This window comes from Ceratotherium simum, chromosome 5 (genome assembly GCF_057802395.1).
Source record: "Ceratotherium simum simum isolate JZ-2026a chromosome 5, ASM5780239v1, whole genome shotgun sequence".
NCBI classification, from domain to species: Eukaryota; Metazoa; Chordata; class Mammalia; order Perissodactyla; family Rhinocerotidae; genus Ceratotherium; species Ceratotherium simum.
This window is the reverse complement of record NC_141904.1, coordinates 50,776,214-50,797,180: the sequence shown is the minus strand read 5'-3', so window position 1 is coordinate 50,797,180 and position 20,967 is coordinate 50,776,214. Positions and strand designations below refer to the sequence as shown.

Here is a 20,967-nt window from a genome sequence, read left to right as displayed (position 1 = left end):
CTCTCCCTTCTTTCTCTTTACTTCCCAGAGAAGAGCTTGTTTGATAGGGATTTTATATTAGGGGTGAGGGGAGTCACTGCATATGAGTTTCATAAGACAACTCAAATCTGGGAGTTTGGCAGCTTTGAAAAGAAGTCGTTTAGCTGAATTTGAGTGAACTCTGCACCTGTTTACTATATGTGTGTGACACTGTTAACTGAAAGCGCTCTTTTTCTCTTTGCTAGGAGCCGGTAAAACCGGAAGAGGGCAGAGATATGGCAAACAGGATTGGTGCTTTTGGGTACATGGAGTGTTCAGCAAAGACCAAAGATGGAGTGAGGGAGGTTTTTGAAATGGCCACGAGAGCTGCTCTGCAAGCCAGACGTGGAAAGAAAAAATCTGGGTGCCTTGTCTTGTGAAACCCCGCTGCAAGCACAGCCCTCATGCGGTTAATTTTGAAGTGCTGTTTATTAATCTTAGTGTATGATTACTGGCCTTTTTCATTTATCTATAATTTACCTAAGATTACAAATCAGAAGTCATCTTGCTACCAGTATTTAGAAGCCAACCATGATTATTAATGATGTCCAACCCACCTGACCCTCTGGGGTCCTTCTGACACCGCTCTAACAGCCCTCCTCTGCACTCCCACCTGACACATCAGGCACTAATTCAAGGAATTTCTTAACTTTTTGCTTCTTTCTAGAAAGAGAAACAGTTGGTAACGTTTGTGAATTAGCCTGTAACTACTTTATAACTAACATGTCCTGCCTGTCATCTCTCAGCTGCAAGGTACTCTGGTGAGTCACCACATCAGAGCTTTACTCCTTAACAGATTTCATTGGCATAGCTCTGGAGTGGGCATCCAGTTTTTTGAAAATGTGCTCAGCCAGAAAGGCCGAAGTCCATGAGCAGCTGTGGCAAAGTTACAGTTCTGTGGTTTCATGTTAGTTACCTTATAGTTACTGTGTAATTAGTGCCACTTAATGTATGTTACCAAAAATAAATATATCTACCCCAGACTCTAGATGTAGTATTTTTTGTATAATTGGATTTCCTAATACTATTTGTCATCCCTGCAGAAAGTGTATTGGTTTTTTAAAAAAGAAAGTGTATTTGAAAATAAAATCAGATGGAAAATTCATTTTTAAAATTCCCGTTCTGGTAGTTTCTCTGATAAAAGATGGCCATATCACCCATTTTCAGCCCCACATATCCCACTCCCCCCTTCCCAGAGCTGGGCTGAGTAAATAGGAATTTGGTTTCATGCTTGAGGCACTTAGACACTTCAGAAAGTGGCATAACCTGCCTCACCTGGACTTCAGGGTCTGGCTCTAGTTCACAGTGCTCTTTCTCTTCACTGTATCCAGGTTCCCTCCCAGAGGAGCCACCAGTTCTCTTGGTTGGCACTCGATGTCTCACTTCTCTCCAGCTGACTAAAACTTTTTTTCTGTACCAGTTAATTTTTCCAACTACTAATAGAATAAAGGCAGTTTTCTAAACTTCCTGTATGCTGGTGTTTGTGTTGCTCTCTCCAGGGCTGGGAGCGGGAGGATGGACTCAGCCTAGCTCATCTTGGAAGGTTCCTTCAGGGTGCAAAGTAAACTTGTCCCCGTACCCCCTTCCCCACCCCCGTTCCCCTGGTCTGGGAGTAACCTGTCCCCTCCCAAGAAGGGCAAAATGATTATCTTGTGTCACATTCAAGTTCAGAGTGGGGTGGGGCGGGGAATGCAGCCTACTGAGGAGACGTGAGGGGCACTCCAAGCATTCTTCTGGATGAATCTCAGGAGTGTGATGTTTTCCTCTTACTCCCTATCCATTCTCAGGGTCTTTTACTTCCAGGCCTGAGTTCCAGATGAAGTTGGCTGGTATGGAGGATGGCCCGAAATCAGCTGAGTCCACTCAGCCCTGTATGCTGTTGGGCTCCACTCCAGGGGCAGGGCCTGAGCGGCTCCTGGAGAAAACCTGTGTAAGGGCAGTGCTGCAAGGGGGGTGTCAAAGGAGAGGGAGACCAAAAACCTGGACTTTAACACGCTCTAGGCAGCCCCAGAATGCAGGGAAATGAGTCAGAAAGAGCTGGCTTTTGGAGCCTGAGCCGTTTGCTGCACCAGCATCGCCCACCCTCCTCCAGCGTAACCTTCCTAGAACCACAGAGCCTCATGGCACAGAGAACTTGCCTTGGCAGCCGCTGCCAACTGCACCATCACTGCAAGTCACAACTCGCTGTGCACCTGGCCACAATAGGATACATACTGCAAGAGTAGTAACACAGCATGGGCCAGGAGGGTGTGTGGCTATGAGCAGCACCTGCTGCTGTTGCTGCCCAGTCTCCTGGGGCCGGACCCCAACCTTTAACTGAAAAACCTTTAAGAATCTGGAGCCGGGGCCACCCCGTGGCTTAGCCATTAAGTGCGCGCGCTCTGCTACTGGTGCTACTGGCGGCCGGGTCGGATCCCCAGTGCGCAGAGATGCACTGCTTGTCTGGCGGTGCTGAGGCGGCATCCCACATACAGCAACTAGCAGGATGTGCAACTATAACACAACTATCTACTGGGGCTTCGGTGAGAAAAAGGGGAAAAAAAAGAGGAGGATTGGCAATAGATGTTAGCTCAGGGCGGGTCATCTTCAGCAAAAAGAGGATTGGTATGGATGCTAGCTCTGGGCTGATCTTCCTCACCAAAAAAGAATCCACAGCCCTATTGGGCCTGGGCCCTGGGCAGGGTAACTAGGGCGGTTGCCCCAGTGCCGGCGCTGTTCTGCCTGGGCCGGATCAGACGTGCTGGCGGCTTCGCACTGTCTGGGCGGTGCCCGCATCCGGCCAGGCCGCACCCTCCCGCCTCGCCTCGCAGGTCACCCGCGGAGGGTGGGTGGAGGCCGGATGAGGCGGGACCGAGGGGGGAGGACCCGGCGGAAAAGTGCCTGCACCACGTGACCCCACCGCCTGCCTGTTAAAAGGAGGCACCCCCCAGGTCCTCGGCTCTTAGGCGGCAGTTCGTCCTTTTTTTTTCTGACGTCTACGCCATGTTTGCCGCTCATCTCGCGTCTGTGGCCCCGCGCTCGGTGTATGCCTTCTCTGCTCGCCCGCTGGCCGGCGGGGAGCTCGTGAGCCTGGGCTCCCTGCGGGGCAAGGTGTTGCTCATCGAGAATGTGGCGTCGCTCTGAGGCACAACGGTCCGGGACTACACCCAGATGAACGAGCTGCAGGGGCGCCTTGGGCCCCGCGGCCTGGTCGTGCTCGGCTTCCCATGCAACCAGTTCGGGCATCAGGTGCGCCAGGCGGGGCGGAGCGGGGGTGGGCGTGCAGCCGGGATTAGGAGCCTCTGCGGGGCGTCCGCCCGGCCTGGCAACTGCATGTTCTGGGCGCGGAGAGGTGGGCCAGCGGCCTGCTTCCCTCCGGCGCTCGTCCCGGCTGGGATTCAGGTCCGCCCTGGGGTTGTGCAGGAAGGGCAGCAGCCCGGAGACTCATCGAAAAACTTGTTTGCGGTCAGAAGTTTTCCCCTCCTCGCGGCCCAGGGTCCCAGCTGCTCTTCCCTCCCGCAGGAGAATGCCAAGAACGAAGAGATCCTGAATTCGCTCAAGTACGTCAGACCCGGCGGCGGGTTCGAGCCCAACTTCACGCTCTTCGAGAAGTGCGAGGTGAATGGGGCACAAGCGCACCCGCTCTTCGCCTTCCTGCGGGAGGCTCTGCCAGCGCCCAGTGACGACACGACTGCGCTCATGACCGACCCCAAGTTCATCACCTGGTCTCCAGTGTGCCGCAACGACGTCGCCTGGAACTTCGAGAAGTTCCTGGTGGGCCCGGACGGTGTGCCTGTGCGCAGGTACAGCCGCCGCTTTCCGACAATTGACATCGAGCCCGACATTGAAGCCCTGCTGACCCAGGGGTCCAGCTGTGCCTAGGGCGCCCCCTCTACTCCTGCTGCTTGGCAGTCACAGTGCTGTCCTCTGGGGATTTCATCCATGACGGTGTTTCCTTTAAACCTGCATGAGGAACGCCTGATGTCCAGGAAAATCCTCTGAGATGGGCGACTGTCCTGTCTATCCCAGCCTCCTCTCTCAGACTACAACTTCTCACTAATAAAGTGCCAGGTGTCAACAGAACTGTATGTCCTGTGTCAGTGTCAGCTGGGGAACCTTCTCTACTAACTTCATTGTCAGGGCTGGGAGCTTAAGCCCCCATTCCTTGGCCCTAACCCTAGCCAAGCCTGAACTTCCTATCCTTTTGTCTGTAGTGTGTGGAATCCAGTCTCCCATGTGGGAAGCCTGGCTCCTGTCCCAGTGTTTCTCCCTCTGCCAGGACATGCAGTAGGGCCATTCCGAAGCCCTGTTACAAAAGAAAGTCCTTATTCTAAAAAGAAGAAAAGTCAGGGGCTGACTGCCTAACTCCAGTAGTAGGCCTCTCCTTTCTGAGTAGTTGCTGGGCATGAAATGACCTTCACGAAAAATAACACCATGAGCTCCCTCTCACACTCAGTCTGTGGCCTCTCCAAGTGTTAGGCCCACACAAGCCCATTTTACACAGTTGGAAGCTCATGCAATGTTACAAATTCTTTTCCCATTACTTTGCAAAGAGTATACAACTGGCACTTCTGACCATGCCCTGAGCGATACTTAACAGTGGGAACTGTGTGATCAGGTTCAAGGTAGGAACATATCTTGGAGGCCAGCTGCTGCGTCTCAGGCGTGGCTCAGGTGCAACCTCTCTATCTGTTGGCCCTACTGTCAATAATCTTTCGAGACAGAACTGGAGCCTTCCTATCACAGTACAAGGGACTCTGCAGGGCTTGGATGCAGCTTCTGCTTAGGCAGATAAGAACCCAGATACATGTTGGCACTGTCACCCAGTGCAGAATGTGGGCCAAAGGTTCTGGGGTCTCAGCATTCATGCTCAAATTGGTAGCTCAAGTCCCTTCTGTGTCTTAACCAGCTCGCAAGAACTTTTCCTCTAGCTCTAAGCAGGAATCTTTGCTGCTTCCGCCCTCACCTTCTGTCTGCCTTTAGGTCATTAAGGGATGATGGGCCCTCTGCACCTGTTCTGGCTCCCTCTCTCCATCATCAGAAGTTCTGTACAGGCTCACCTCCCTCTGGCTACAATGCCTCTCCACCTCAGCTTTTTAGTCCCCTCTGAGGTGACCAAGGCAGAGCTGTCTTTTTCCCCTTTGGACCCCTGTGTACCCACCCTACCTGTGCTCCTCTCAGAACTCAGGAGTCTTGATTGCATCTATGAGTGACTGGTCTGCTTCCCCAGAGAGGGAGAGTCTAGGAGGTGGACTGGGGCTATCCATCTCCTCAGGGCCCACAGGGCCTGGCATATGACATGCATCAGCAAATGTCTGTCAATTAATATAAAGTGAAAAACTTTCCACTCAAACAGAGCCAGGGCTCTTTGAGGATCGTTTGTAGACTCCAAATCTGACTCCTGGAATGAATAATAGCAACCTATACATCTGGATATATCTGGGTATACCCAGGCCATCTGTGACCTCCTTAAAGCCTACATTTCTTCCCTAAAAGCCCTTTGCTCCCTTACTGGAACACTCATCATTCAGTCCTGTGCCATGTGCTCTGCTGCGTGCCAGGAATACAGACCTCAGGAAGGCAGAAAGACAATATATAATTACCAAAAGCATGTTTGTTTAGTTCTATGAGGTAGTACAGGGTACTTTGATAATATATGAGGGCCTGGCCCAGTAGGGAGGATCATGCTTGCCTCCTGGAGGAAGTGACAGTGAAGCTGAAGAGAGGTCAAGAAGCAGTTACCCAAGAACAAACTGGTGGAGGGTGGACAGGCAGAGGTTACAGTGTGTGAGGGCCTGAAGTGGGAAGGTGGCATCATTGACAGTTGCACAACACAAGCAGGAGCAGATTTTGGGAGAAGGGGATGTGTTCAGATTCAGATGTGGTGCATGAGACATCCAGATGAAGATATCTAGAGCAGGTGGTTACAACAGGCTCAGAAAAAGAGTATGGGTTGGAGACAAAGGTCTAGCTAAAGGGGCAGTAAGTAACCATTGGAGAGAATAAGGTCACCTGGGGAGAGTGGCAAGAAAAAGATCAGGGGACCTAGACCTGAAGCCTATGGATTCATAATTATTCTGGGTCAGGTGGCAGAGAGGCACAATTGGAAGGAACAAGGACGGCGTCAAGGAGCTGAGGGAAGGGACATTCATAAAGAATAGTTAGCTGGGACAAGTGCTTGTGGATTAAGTGTTCCCCAGCAAGTGCAGTTTCAGGGGGGCAGCTGGAGCTGAAGCCAGATAGCCAAGTGCCAGAGATGTACCAGGTCCCGTTCTAGGAGCTAAACATATAGTGCCCAAGAATCACCTGGGTGCTTGTTCAATCCTATGTTCCACGGCCCACCTCCAGAGATGCTTATTTGGAAAGTCTGGGGACTTAGAGTTCTACTCAGTGACCTACAGCTGAACCATGAAGAGAGACTTTCTGCTCCAACTCTCCTCTTTCCTGTAAAAGGTCAGTGTGGCCCAGGCCATGCTCTGGTTAGACTCCAGCATAGGAACCCAGGGCTTTCCAAACTGACTCCAACCTCTTTCCCCCAGGCTGCCTAGTGACTCAGCCCTCCTCACCCACTCTTAGTTTATGCCTTGGGCTGCCAGGGAAGGGAACTTCTGAGCTCCCAATGTGGCTGACCCTGGCTGGTGAATACTCCTTCTCAGACTTCAAGCTGCCTGCCTCCCTTAACTGAAAGTCCTTTCCAACTCTCTCTTCTTCAGGAAGACTCAGAATAAAGCCAGTTAACACTTCATCTTCCTCCCCAAGAAACTGGGTTTCTTCCCCCAACACATACAAACACACACAGAAACACACTCCCACACATACACATTCTTTATCATTCAACCATGTAACTGCTACTGGCTCTGACCTGCACCCACCCCACCCCATAGTGAATCAGCAGCTCAAATGAACAAGTAAAAGTGAAAGAATCCTAGTGAGCCTCCCTGAGGCCCTAGCCTTTGGAAGAAGTGGCTGCAGGACACTGCTTGATCTGGGAGCAGGCAGCAGCATTTCAGCTACAGGCCTTCTGAGAAAGGGATGGGCCCTACTGTTACTCAGCTAGGTCCAGATGCTTCCATTTTAGCAGTTCTTCCAGAAATGCTGGTTTTTTCCTTTTGTCTTTTTCAAACATTAAATCTGATAAAACTATGTATACCTATATCAAATAACCACGATGTACACTTTAAATATTTTATAATTTTACTTGCCAATTATACCTCAGTAAAGCTGAAAAAAAAAATCTGATAAAATTTGGTCAGGCACATCTTGCGCAATTAGCCCTTTATCAGATGACTTCCCTATTCTGTCTCAATGTAGTTCCACAAACAACATTTAAAGCAACTTTATTTTCAGAGAAGCATTCCTGGCCTGATCACCCTAATAAATCTTATAAGTTTTTTTTTTTAAAGATTTTATTTATTTTTCCCCTCAAAGCCCCAGTAGATAGTTGTATGTCATAGTTGCACATCCTTCTAGTTGCTGTATGTGGGACGCGGCCTCAGCATGGCCGGAGAAGCGGTGTGTTGGTGTGCGCCCAGGATCCGAACCCGGGCCGCCAGCAGCGGAGCACGCGCACTTAACCGCTAAGCCACAGGGCCGGCCCAAACCTTATAAGTTTTAACTTTTGTATAATACTGAATAAAAAATACTGGCTAAAGATTTCCCCAAGAGAACACAGCATGGATTTATAAAGAATGGGTAGGCTGCTGGCGACCCAGGTTCAGATCCCGGGCGAGCACTGACACACCGCTTGTCTGGCTATGCTGAGGCCGCGTCCCACATACAGCAGCTGGAAGGATGTGCAGCTATGACATACAACTATCTACTGGGGCTTTGGGGGAAAAAAATAAAATAATAATAAAAAAAGAATGGGCAGGGATCCCTGTCAGAGAACTCTGAATTTGGCAGGTTTTTGTTATTACAATCACCAAGCAGGCTGGAAGAGCATGCTTTCACACACTAACATAAATGTGGCTGGCATTAAAATAAAGCCCAGCTCGAGCTGGTCAACAAGTTACTGGACACATGCCTCGCATCAGGCACTACTGGATCAGGAGCTGAGAGCACAAATGAGAGAAGTCACACGGGCCCTGGCCCTGGGGGTTACAGAGAAGGAAACTCTGAGCCCTGATATCCTTCAGCTTTGACCTACCCAAGAACTCAATTCCAGACTTGTCAGGTGAGAAAACAAAAATAAAAATCACCATCTAGGTAGGCCACTTGCTGGTGGGTATTCTGTTACTTGCATCCAGAAGCATTGAGATTGACATGACATGATGGTGATGTGCTGGGCAGGGGCCCAGCAGCCTTTCCATCATTCATCCTGCAGACAGAAACTCCACCCAGGTCTAGTGTAAGCTGTGGCCAGCAAAGCCAGGGCAAGAGACCACAAAACAGGCCCAATTTATCCAAATGCCTAGTCTGAGCAGTATCCAGGCGCATGTGCAGACCACTGTGGGTGGTGTCCTACAGTCTTGCAGACCACCTGGCTCCACAGGGAGGCAAGTGGAGGGGATCGGAGTCTCCCTGCAAAGGAAACACCTGTTAACCCAGCCTCCTCTGTCTCTAGCATGTGACTATGTCTGTGTACGTGTAGGTGAATCTAAAGAAGCCCTGGTTCCCTGAGCATTCCTTTGCAGACTCATCATGCATTCCCAGAGGCAAGCCAAAGGGAATGTTAAGCAAAGCATGCCTTTGCTCCCTACACCAGTTGCTTAAGTTTCCTTCCCAGCAAAGGTCTGCAGCATCACCTTCCATGTTCCTATAGCACTTTTATCACACAACATACAACACTGTAATTACATGTGAAAACATCTTCCCCAACCACATTGGCTGTGAACCCCTGGAGGGTAGGGACTATGAGCATATAACAGGTTATTAGTCAAATGAAAAAATGACTAGTATCTGGATAGTTCTTTCATTCCTTCATCCAAGAAATGCTTACTGAGAATCTGCTGTGTGCAAAGGGCGAACATGCATAATTAACATCTAAATACTTGTTTATGGTTAAGACATTGATGGTAACAGAATTAGAGGAGGAAGAGAAGACACTAGCCACACCTGGGCCCAGGGTGCCATGCTCTCCCTGCCCAGTCAGGGCTGGCCACCAACAGTGGCATAACCAGAATGGAATCTGTCCAACAGTATGAATTTCCAACATAGGAAAGTTGATTCCACTTCCACTCTGTGAGATTGGTTCAGGTTTTTGCCTTTGTCACCTTCCTCAGTAACCTAATCCTTATATAACAGAGGTTATAATGTCACGGATGAGACGTTTAATTCTTCCAAAATGTACTTCTAGAGCTTTTTACTTTTTCAGTCTCCTGGGCAGGTTAACGAAGCACAGGCAAGAAGAAAACAAAAATATTTCTCTCCTGATGCCACCTTTAATCAAAAGGTGCCCAATATTTGTGACTCCTGTCACATGTGCTCTGTTTCTGCTGGCCAAATGTGGACCAAGGGTGACTTGGGAGGGCCAACTCCAGTCAGGTGTAGAGCAAGCCACAGTACCAGTCAAGGCAAGAATTTTATAACTTGGAACAAAGTAAAGCTTGAAGTTCACAGATCCAGACATTACAAACCCTCAATTAGATCATCACAGTCCAAGATCAAGCAGTATGTGATCAATCAGCCAGGCCTGTTCCCTCTATATCCCTTCCTGCGTTCTTTCCTGTTCTTGTGGCCCAAAATCCCATGGCAACGGGTGGGTTGTTCAGTTCTGGGGTTTGGTGATGGGGCAAAGTGAGTGCCCTACTAGGCCTGCACCTCTTCCTAGGGTAAATGGCCAGAGATCACAGCCCTGGGGCCAGGGTGTCTCCAGAGCTGAATCATTGAATTCATTTCCTGCCAAATCCGCAGGTCACTCCCATAATAGTGGGAACACAGAAAGATGTTCGTTGTTTCTAGTTCTCAATTTTTAACTCACTAAATGAATGAAACTCACTAAAAAAGTTTTAAAACTGAAAATAATGCTGATCTTCCGACTATAAAGTTTCACTTTATTCCTTGCGTTTTAACTAGTGGCACTTTGTAATCTTAATACAAATTTTTAGGAGCTACTCATAATTGGTGCACTATTTTTATAGCTATTTAACAGCACTGAAGAGATCCAGGCTTAAAAAGATTTTCCAAAGTTTTCTTTTTTTTTCATTTTTATAATTAGGTTTTGTCCCTCTTTCTAGTGGTGCTGAGTACTTGTCGTACTTCTACTTCCTTAAGACTCTGACCCATGTCATAAATGGTAGGGAGAAACTGCTAAAAAAAAAAAAAAAAAGAAAAGGGAAGCAGACACCCTCTAATGTAGGTTCTGAAGTAATGTCGGTAACCCACCTTTCTTTTTCCATAAATAACAGGACTAACGGTAGTGTTTCTCATTTGACAACATCTTTAACAATTTCAAAGAGCTTTCACAGAAAGGCACTTGTCAGGGTTGGCTCCCCAGATGTAGAATTATCACATGGTTATAACTTATCTGCAGGGGATTAATTGCTACATGGTCATTCAAGGCAGTTTCAACTCCAAACTCATTATCCCTTGCTACCTACCCAACTGCCAACAGGTGTCTGTTACCAGATGGTGTGTGATGGATGTCCCAGGGTGTGCAAATTAATCGAAATTAGCCAAAACCCAACCTAAAAATTGTAAATCTATTCAAATGACCTACCACACCTTCACCAGGCCAGCTCTCCGTCCTCCATCCCTAACACTGAACACGGTCTCCTGTTTCTTCTCTCCTCCCTCATAGCTACCTCTCCAGTGAAATGCTACTAATAGGTCTCTGGGCTATACCACTGTGGGTGTAAAGCACCCTCAGCCATTTTGTCTCTGCTCCAAAATTTCCTACAATATCTGTGGGCCATTTAAGGCAAGACATGTGGCCCCTCCAGCCTCCTTTCTAGCTTTAGATCTCAGGCTTTTTCAGTAGTCTGATCCCAGCTCAACTGGCCTAATGCTCACTCTTTGATTCTGCCCCGCCTGTTTCAGAAATTGTCTCCGACCCCTCTAGTCTCTCCTCCTGTAACATGCACCATCATTTCTACACTTTCTTCAAGACCACACTCAAATGCTACTCAAGTCAAAGGCTCCCTTTCACAGCTCTGTGACCTAGTCTTTGGTTCATATCCTTTTTGTGTGTGTGTGAGGAAGATCAGACCTATGCTAACATCTGCCAATCATCTTTTTTTGCTGAGGAAGACTGGCCCTGGGCTAACATCCCTGCTCATCTTCCTCCACTTTATAGGGGACGCCACCACCGCCACAGCATGGCTTGCCAAGCGGTGCGTCGGTGCGCGCCCGGGATCCGAACCGGGAAACCGCGGGCCACCGCAGCAGAGAGCCGGCACTTAACCGCTTGCGCCACGAGGCCGGCCCCTCAAGGGTTCATATCCCTTAACGGCACTTACCACACACTGCTTGGCACTGGGGTTATTTGCGGAAGATTTCTTCTCCTCTATTAGACTGTATAAGTGCAGGTATTAGGTCTTATTTTTCTCTGAGGGCAGGAACTGCTAGGCAAGTGAACGGAGACTGGCGTAGACCAGCTGCTTGGCATCCTCCTTGCTCTGGGCTTACTTACCCGTCCAGGAGGAGGGCTGTGTTTTTTGTATGCAGGGTCAAGTAGAAAACATACAGTGTTCAGGACATTGTACCTTGTTGCAGCAACAAATTAAGAAGCAGTCTGGGCACCTAATGTGGAGAACACACCTGGACCTCTCCTTCCCCCGTTGCTATGGACCCTCTGCGGCTGCCTGTCTCCCTGACAAGGCAAGTAGCTAGCTCACTGTGGACGGCTTGTGGAATTCTGCCGTGGGCAAGGTGATTCTGGCGTCCAGAGTGTTTGGAACGATTGTTAATGACTAGACCACACCGTCGAGTCCCGGTCCCAAGGCGCTGGTGCACCAGGCACTCCCCGAAATCCCTGTAGGGCCTCCAGGACAGGAACCTCGATCCTACTTTTGTGCAGTTAAGGACTCGCCTAAGGTCTCTGCTGAAAGCGGAATGGCAGGAATGACTACAAGAAAATATAGTTCCAGGGCTTCTCACACCGGTTGCTGCGCTTATTTAAGAACAGAATAACCCCGCAGGCCAAGAATGGATACCCGAGGGTCGAGGGGCACCACACTCCCGCCCCAAGGTGAGGCCTGCAGAACGGAAGGAAGCGGCGGCTCCCTCTCCGGCGCCCGCCTCCTCTTCCGGTTCCCTCCCTGTTCCACCACGTACCGGCAGAATAGGCGCGGCGCGCAAACGGCGGCAAGAAAAGGCAAAGCCAAGCAGGCGCTCAAGGCCGCGGAGCAGGGTGCCCTTTGGCGCGCGCACGCGCTTGCGTGCGTGCGTAGGTGGGAGCGGCCCACAGCACGCCGTGCGCTAGGCGGATGTCCGGGCCGGCTGGGCCGGGGCAGTGGACGAGATGGCGGAAAGCGGAGGCTGCGGTGAGCGACCGGATGCGGAGACCCAGAAATCCGAGCTCGGGGCCTTGATGAGGACCACTCTTCAACGAGGGGCGCAGTGGTGAGTGCCAGGCCCTCCTTTCGCCCGGCCAGGGCCAGGGACCGGGGCTCTGGCGCTCAGGCTAAGCCCCTTTCTCGGCTTGGGTAGGGGCCGGCTGGAGGCGATGTTAGTGACCCTGAGAGAGTGAGTTGACCCCCATCTCTCAGGAGAAGGACCCCGGGGTCACCTCTGGGAAAGCGTGGGCGGAGCTGAGGGTCGTCCCGGCCCATACCGAGCCCCAGGGCGCGGACCCAGCGGGGGCAAGGGCTGCAGGTTGAACAGAAGGGGAGTGCTCACGGGGACTTGCAGGATAGGAAGAGCCTTTTACCTACCAGGACTTGCCGTGTGACCTTGGGCAAAGGCATCAGCACCTCATAGATCCCCGTTCCTTACTGTTAAAACCAGGGTAGCAATATTTGGCCCTCCGCCCTCAGTGGGTGGAGGCGAAGATCAGAAGTACATACTTTGTAACTTATAAACTGCCGAATAGATGTCAAGGTCAGAAGCTGAACAAATGTCTGAGAGCCCCAGGTTATTTGGTAGCAAATGTCAAAAATAATTGTGGCAGCAGCATTTCGAAGTGGGAAAGTAAGGTAGCCTACAGCCTAGATAAAAAAGATTAAAAATTTAGGGTTTAGAAGAGCAAGTCGGAGACCAGGTTTCTTAATAAATTGTTTAGTAGAAAGGACAGTATTTCCAGTAGTGAAGAGATTCCTGGTATTATTGTATGGGAGTAGAAAACTGGGGGTTGGCTTTGCATTGATGAGCATCCCTCTTTAAGAAACTGTGGTGGTGTTGGTCATGGCTCTTATAATGACAGAGGAATTGAGCAGTGAAGAGAGACATTGGGGTTAAGAGTTCAGATACATTGAGCAGGGAAGAGAAACATTGAGATCAGGAGAAATTCGAATAGAGCTTTACAGTGTTCTTGAGCTAGCCAAACCATGAAAGGCAGGGCAATCAGAGGTGCTTTTAGAAGTTATCCTGCATAGGAGTGATGTATGAAGGATACTCAGCAGAAGCAGAGGAAGATTGGAATAGACTAAAATCACACACCAAAAGTGTTTGGAGTGTATTGTTCAAGGGGTTTGGAGGGAAAAGAGCATTCTAAAGATTTGGATGTGTTTATGAATCCTTGTGGCCTCTGGGAAGCTGCCTGATATCCTCTGAAGTTTGTTGGTTATAAAATTTGAAAGACTCACCAATATAGTTGTTGTCCTTTGTTCCCCCACAGAGGTTTCCCTTCTTTTAAAGATTTATTTATTTATTTATTCCCCCCAAAGCCCCAGTAGATAGTTGTATGTCATAGCTGCACATCCTTCTAGTTGCTGTATGTGGGACGAGGCCTCAGCATGGCCGGAGAAGTGGTGTGTCGGTGCTCGCCCGGGATCTGAACCCGGGCCGCGAGCAGCGGAGCGCGTGCACTTAACCGCTAAACCACGGGGCCAGCCAAGGTTTCCCTTCTTCTATCTTAATTGTAAAACAGCACAGTGATACTTTTAAAATATAACCAGATCAACTTGATGCTTTTTGACAAGATAGACATACCTAGACAATATTGTGTATATATATGTGTGTGTGTGTGTATATGCACGTATATGTGTGTGTATGTATATATGTACATATATTTACATACATATACTCACACACATTTTTTATCTTGTTTGGTCCTCAAAGGAAAACTGAAGTGTGGGATGTTATTATCCCATTTTCAGAAATAAAATTAGTTTAATGCTGTTCACATCAGGCAGAGCAGTGTAATCAAACTGTCTACCTGGACAAGGACCTCTGTAAAGATCATTATGAAATTAACGACTTGACAATGTTATAAACCAATGTTACTGCAATAAAAAAAACAAAATAAAAAAAAATGAAATTAATGACTTGGTCATTAGCAAACAAGATTTTACCTATAGAAAGACTTCCTTTAAATAAGCATTTTGAAGCCAGTCATTGCCTTCCTTTCATTTATTCATTCTTTCAACAATCGTTTCATTTAATGGATGCCTGCCCTGGATCATGGCTCTCTGTGCCATGTGGTTCCTGGCCCTGCTCCTGCTTTGCCGAGTGTGTCTTTCAGTAGGTATTGCTTGTTCCCCAAGTGAAAAGACCATAAAAATATTAAGGGAGCAGCTGCAGAAACTTACAACCTCAGCTTTTCTGGAATAGTAAATTTTTGTCTGTCTCTAGGTATCTTATTGACAGCCGGTGGTTCAAGCAGTGGAAGAAGTACGTGGGCTTTGACAGCTGGGATATGTACAATGTGGGTGAACACAACTTGTTTCCTGGCCCAATAGATAACTCCGGACTCTTTTCAGGTGCAGTATCCTATTGCTTTTCTAACTGAAATGTCCACCTGGGCAATGACCTGTGGTTGTGTTTATCTGTAACATGGACATTGTGAACCTGACTTTCCAACTGTGAGGGGATAGAAACAAGTGTCCTCGATTTGTGTCTATAGCAGAAGTCTTTGCAGACTCTCAGGGAGAAGTTAATTTTTTCCTAAATTAAAGGCTTCTAACAAGAGCATGCTTCTAGCATTTTTTTTTTTTTTTTTAAAGATTTTATTTATTTATTTTTCCCCCAAAGCCCCAGTAGATAGTTGTATGTCGTAGTTGCACATCCTTCTAGTTGCTGTATGTGGGACGCGGCCTCAGCATGGCCGGAGAAGCGGTGTGTCGGTGCTCGCCAGGGATCCGAACCCGGGCCGCCAACAGCAGAGCGCGCGCACTTAACCGCTAAGCCACGGGGCCGGCCCACTTCTAGCATTTTAAATCTCTCTCTCTCTCTCTCTTTTTTTTGCAAATTAATTCTGCTAGAGATTTCAGATTTTAGATTAGTCTGTGGAATGGAAAGAAATAGGATATCATTTTGAAATTGCATCTGGAATCTGAAATTTGGGAACCAGAATTTTCTGTGTTACCTTTGCAGTGTAACAAATTGTAGACCTGTCGACATTCATCAAGCGTTCCTGTGATGGCTATGTTTGTTATAGAAGTAGTGTGAGGAGAGGTGGAAGGTCAGTAGAGCTATGATTATAGTCAGCTCCCAATGGAGGAAGTGATTGAAAAACTCGTATGACGCACCTGAGTTTGACTTGCCCCTGTAAATGCAGAGATGATGATGAGCCTTTCCTAGGCTTTATTCTCCCTGTCTTTAGACTCCCTCGTAAGCAGGACAGAGGTGATCTGTTGCCTGTGCCCAAAATCAGGGCAGCAGGAAGGCAGACAATGTGTGAGACTTGATCCAAGTACCTAACACTAACCTGGGTGTTTTTTTGTTTTTTGGGTTTTTTTTTTAATTTTATTTATTTATTTTTTCCCCCAAAGCCCCAGTAGATAGTTGTATGTCATAGCTGCACATCCTTCTAGTTGCTGTATGTAGGATGCAGCCTCAGCATGGCTGCAGAAGCGGTGTGTCGGTGCGTGCCCGGGATCCAAACCCAGGCCTCCAGCAGCAGAGCGTGCGCACTTAACTGCTAAGCCCCGGGGCCGACCCGAACCTGGGTGTTTTTGAAAATGAGCAACACTTCAGCTCAGACCTTGTTTTAGGGGAGATCTTTTAAATGATGCAATAAACAATGTCATATGCTTTGTTTATTGATGTAGGTCAGATGGTGGCATTACACCATGGAGTTGCCCCAAGGGATCGTTGCGTTATGTTTGTGCTTTGTCCTTTTCCCTTTTTTTTTTTGCTGCAAAGGAGAATTCTTGATTTTTAATAGTAATAGTGATGAGAATCCTAGAGCTGGAGGGGCCCTCTGCAGTAATTTTGCATGACCTTCAGCTAAGGGCAAGCATTCCTTCATTAGTCCCCCAATTTGATGTCACCTGGCTTTGTCTTGAAACATATGCTGTGTGCTTGGGAAGTGAGAAGTACATTCCGTTCAGACCCTGAAACATTGACAGTAGAGGAATGACCTCTCTCTGGCGAATGAGCGTCACTCCCTTAATTCCCAGGCTCTCAGTCACTTGCCAGTCCCAGTCTGGCTGCCTTCCACCTAGGGTCATGAGGGTGGCCTGGAGGGGGCTCTTGAATGTGTGGGAAGAAGGGCCGGCCCTGTGGCTTAGCGGTTAAGTGTGCACGCTCTGCTGCTGGCGGCCGGGGTTCGGATCCCGGGCGCGCACCGACGCACTGCTTCTCCGGCCATGCTGAGGCCGTGTCCCACATACAGCAACTAGAAGGATGTGCAGCTATGACATACAACTATCTACTGGGGCTTTGAGGGGGAGAAAAAAAAAGTGTGGGAAGGAGAAGTTAGAGCGTATCCTTGCTGATGTTGTCTGTAGAGCACCCCTTCTCTCATTTACACCTCTGTCCCTACTCTATATCAGATGGAATCCCTACGCTTAGACCAAGCTGTGCACTCCTTTTCTCCCTTTATTTGCCTCTCTGTTGAAGAAATTTTCAAAACCCTTGTGTGATGTTTAGCATGATGCTCTTGGACTGTCCAGTTTTAAGTGAAAATAGTGAACTGCATTGAAAATTCTAGTTAAGTTTCCTGCATTTGCACTATAGTGTCATAAGAATGACATGTTCAGGAAAATTGTCACTGAGCCTCGGAGGGGGAAGACGCCTGTAGAACTGATGTTCTTGGAGTTGAGGATGCTGAAAGCTGTTCGTTTCTTTCCCACATTTGAAGGTTTCTGGTTGCTGTTTGGCACAGTACAGGTGGCTAGATCTGCATAGTGCTTAGTGTTAGAAATGAAGAAGGTGTTTCTTCCCAAGTAAGACAATAAGTGAATAACTTTTATGAGTTTTAATTTGTAAATCAGAGAAAAGTTTGGAGTTTAGATGTCAGTTGTTTTTGGAAGCTCTTGTCTCAAGCAAACTGATAAATACTGCCCCTGCACCATCCTTCTGTTGCTGAACAGACAGGGTGTGGTCTGTCAGTGTTAAAAGTCATTCCAGAGCTGCTAGGGAAAGTGGTTGGCTCATCAATGAGAACGATCCACCTTTTTTCTTTAATTATGGTAAAATACACATAACGTAAAATTTAGCATCTTAACCATTTTTAAGTGTACGGTTAAGTAGTATTAAGTATGTTCACATTGTTGTGCAACCAATCTCCAGAACTTTTTCATCTTGCAAAACTGAAACTCCATACCCATTAAACAGATAACTCCCAATCTCCTTTCCCCTCAGCCCCTGGCAACCACCATTCTTCTTTCTGTCTCTGAATCTGACTACTCTAGATACCTCGTGTAAGTGGAATCATACAGTATTTGTCTTTCTGTGACTGGCTTATTTCTTTTAGCCTAATGTCCTCAGGTTTCATCCATGTTATGGCGTGTCAGAATTTCCTTCCTTTTAAAGGCTGCGTAATATTCCATTGTATGTATATACCACATTTTGTTTATCCATTCATTCGTCCCATCTTGGTATTCCTGTTCTCCAAGGCTAATTCCTTTCCTTTTTCCTTGGAATGAAAAAGGCAGAGATGGATCAGATTTGAAACTTGCCCTAAAGAAGAGCAGAAGACCCACTAGGATGGGGTGTAAACTGGTGAGAGGGGTGTGGAAAAGCCCTGGTAACCTTGTGAATGCTGCTTATGGTTTTTGTTTTTAGCATTGTTTGCCTTGAGTTACAGATGAGTTGCACCGTTGTGGATACTTTTTGCTTTTCCAGGTTTGTGGCTTCACTTATCTGGAGGAGGACAGTGGCTTCCACTACTGCAGGAATGGATATTGATGGGCACAGGCCTAGCAGGGAGGCTCCCTTGGTGGGAGGTGTCAGTCTTCACTTGATCCAGTCCTTTGATCCTTCATTGAGGGAGTGTGTTTCAGACCGTGGATGTCCGCTTCTGACTGCCAGTCTTGTTGCCTTTTGGTGGTGGGCGTAAGATGGATGTTTAGCATGTTAAAGATGTTCTCCCTCCACATGGGGGTGTCTAGCTGGGTTTTGACTTGGAGTGTTGAAAACTAAGAATGCTAAATGACTCTTGGCAAAATAAACTTAATTTCAGTGACTTGTTTTTTTGCTCTTTTAGTAAATCTTTCAGGGGAAGATGATATCTGACCTTAATGCAGTTTCACTAAACAGAATATTATGTTAAATATTCATAATTAACAATTTTAATTACGGAATCTGGAAGCACTTTGAAAATGTAAATTGGAGTTTTTCTCTTTTATCCTCCCTTCTCATTACAATTGTAGAAGAAATACAAGCTCCTCATAAAATGTTCAGAAAGCATGTCTGAAGACAAAGAGTAGTCAGGTCTGTGCCATGTTTTGGCCAGTGACAGAATTTCGGAATTTTATACCTGTTTCTATAAATACTTAAATTCCTGTAAATATTCCTATAAATAAGTGCATAAGAACCATGTAAAACAAACATGTCTGGGGAGAAGAGCAATGAGTTATGTGCTGTTTTCCTTTTTCAGATCCTGAGAGCCAGACATTGAAAGAACATTTAATTGATGAATTAGACTATGTATTGGTCCCAACTGAGGCGTGGAATAAGTTACTAAATTGGTATGGCTGTGTAGAAGGCCAGCAGCCCATCGCTAGAAAAGTGAGTATATGAATTGTCACACTTGCTGGTCAGTGTCTTCGAGTGCTCCCTGGGGGGACACTGCCTGGTGTTGGCTTCCTGGGATACCGGATGTACCTAAGTGGTTGAATGGAGATTTTTGAGGGGTTTTTTCTGGTTCTCTTTAGGGAATTGTGGTTGTGAGTGGTGGTGATTGAAGCTGCTCACCCAGGATGTTACAGTGAGTGGCCTCCAAACATCAGAGCTGCCCAGTGGCTTGGGATGAGTCCCCTGGTGCTGTGAGAGCACTTTCTGGAAGGCTCTATGAGAGAAAGTTCACTTGGGGTCATATGGACATACAGTAATGTACTGCTTCTTGTTTATCTTAGGAACCTTTCTGACACTGCTTTTTCCCCTGTGCATTTTTTTTGGCTGGGAAAGATTTGCCCTGAGCTAACATCTGTTGCCAATCTTCCTCTTTTTTTTTTTTCTCCCCCCAAAGCCCCAGTACTTAGTTGTAGGTCCTTCTATTTCTTCTATGTGAGCTGCTGCCATAGCACGGCTGCTGACAGATAAGGGGTGTGGTTCTGCAACCGGGAATCGAACCTGGGCCACGGAAGTGGAGTGTGCCGAACTTTAACCACTAGGCCAGCAGAGCTGGCTCTCCCCTGTGCTTAAGAGTCTGGCCATACTGTTGAGTATCTCAAAAAGCAGGTGTTTATAGCCTAGAGAAGACTAGCCTCTTGAGGAAAGGTGGGCCCTGGGATAGAAAGCCAGATTGTTAACCCCTCTGGTAGACAGGACTCAATGAGAAGACCACCACCTTGACTCCCAGAGGTGTTTGCTTGTCCTACCAGAGGGGAAATCACAGGAGCCCGCGTGCCTACCAATATGTAGGCATTGGGTAAATTTTTCACTCTGCCTGCTGTGTAGTTCCCCTTGCCGGAGTAGGAAAGAGCTGCAATCCTGAGGCCATGCTTCTAAGAGTCACTGTTCAGGGTGAGAATTACCTTCTTTCTCCGGCTTGAAACCTGGGACCCTGAGAGGGGTTAGGGATCAGAAGGTTAGGGGGATGCCAGTTTGCTGCAGACGTCCCCTAATGCCCATAGTGCTGCATGTGGTGAGTGTTTTGCAGAGGGCTTTAACTATATTCTCTAGTCCTCTAATTCAACAAACCTTGCAAGGGAAGCATCAAGATCCCCACTTAGAGATGAACAATGATTTCCCCTGTTGTTTTTTTGTGTGTGTGTGTGTGTGAGGAAGATCAGCCCTGAGCCAACATCCAATGCCAGTCCTCCTCTTTTTTGCTGAGGAAGATTAGCCCTGGGCTAGCATCTGTGCCCATCTTCCTCCACTTTATATGGGATGCTGCCACAGCATGGCTTGACAAGCGGTGTGTTGGTGCACGCCTGGGATCCGAACCTGCAGACCCTGGGCCGCCAGAAGCGGAGCGTGTGCACTTAACCACTACGCCACTGGGCGGGCCCCTCCCCTGTTGTTTAGTGTTGTTGCTAGCTCTGGTTTCATCAAGGTGCTCTTAGGTAGTCCTAATGAGTGGATAAAAGATTTTTAAACTCCTAAGACAGATGCTAGTAGCTTTAAAAATCTGTACTTCTGATCCCCTGATCACTTAAGGAAACTGATTATCATATGGATTTGCCTTTTGCCACTGATGAGACATGTTGCTTCCAAGACTGCCCTGGGGTGGAACCACTGCTCCTTCAGCCATGCCTCTTGTTCACAGGTTGTGGAGCATGGCCTGTTTGTCAAGCACTGCAAAGTGGAGGTGTATTTGCTGGAACTGAAGCTCTGTGAGAATAGTGACCCCACCAATGTACTGAGTTGCCATTTCAGCAAGGCAGACACCATTGGTGAGTAGCTGGGCTGGGGTTCCAGGTATCCAGTGAGAAAGTGGAGAGCATTGTGGCTGATGAGAGGGAAGCTGGGGTGCCCTCTTCAGAGTTGTTACCCAGATAATCTCAGGTTGTGGTTACCAGTCTTGACCTGGGAGCCTGCTCC

General features: G+C 47.8%; 3 protein-coding genes across 6 annotated transcripts in view; all 3 read left to right on the top strand.

The window, feature by feature from the left end:
* RHOA (ras homolog family member A) overlaps positions 1 to 1,490 on the top strand; it is a 57,906-nt gene extending 56,416 nt beyond the window's left edge. For both annotated transcript variants that reach the window (XM_004419697.3, XM_004419696.3), the window contains one exon: positions 225 to 1,490. In XM_004419697.3, coding sequence (XP_004419754.1) covers positions 225 to 398 — 174 coding nt within the window. In that variant the 3' untranslated portion in view covers positions 399 to 1,490. The remainder of the gene's footprint in view (positions 1 to 224) is intronic.
* A 1,455-nt stretch (positions 1,491 to 2,945) lies between these two features.
* On the top strand, positions 2,946 to 4,085 carry GPX1 (glutathione peroxidase 1). The gene is made up of 2 exons (XM_004443966.3): positions 2,946 to 3,246; positions 3,520 to 4,085. Exons 1-2 carry the CDS (start codon positions 3,001 to 3,003, stop codon positions 3,877 to 3,879), a joined length of 606 nt encoding a protein of 201 aa, XP_004444023.2. The 5' UTR covers positions 2,946 to 3,000; the 3' UTR covers positions 3,880 to 4,085.
* An 8,159-nt stretch (positions 4,086 to 12,244) lies between these two features.
* Positions 12,245 to 20,967, top strand: part of USP4 (ubiquitin specific peptidase 4) — a 43,669-nt gene continuing 34,946 nt past the window's right edge. For 2 of the 3 annotated variants that reach the window (XM_087430987.1, XM_004419693.3), the window contains exons 1-4: positions 12,245 to 12,498; positions 14,668 to 14,795; positions 18,860 to 18,990; positions 20,693 to 20,819. In XM_087430987.1, coding sequence (XP_087287113.1) covers positions 12,398 to 12,498; positions 14,668 to 14,795; positions 18,860 to 18,990; positions 20,693 to 20,819 — 487 coding nt within the window. In that variant the 5' untranslated portion in view covers positions 12,245 to 12,397. The remainder of the gene's footprint in view (positions 12,499 to 14,667; positions 14,796 to 18,859; positions 18,991 to 20,692; positions 20,820 to 20,967) is intronic. The other variant, XM_004419694.3, reaches the window with a different exon arrangement.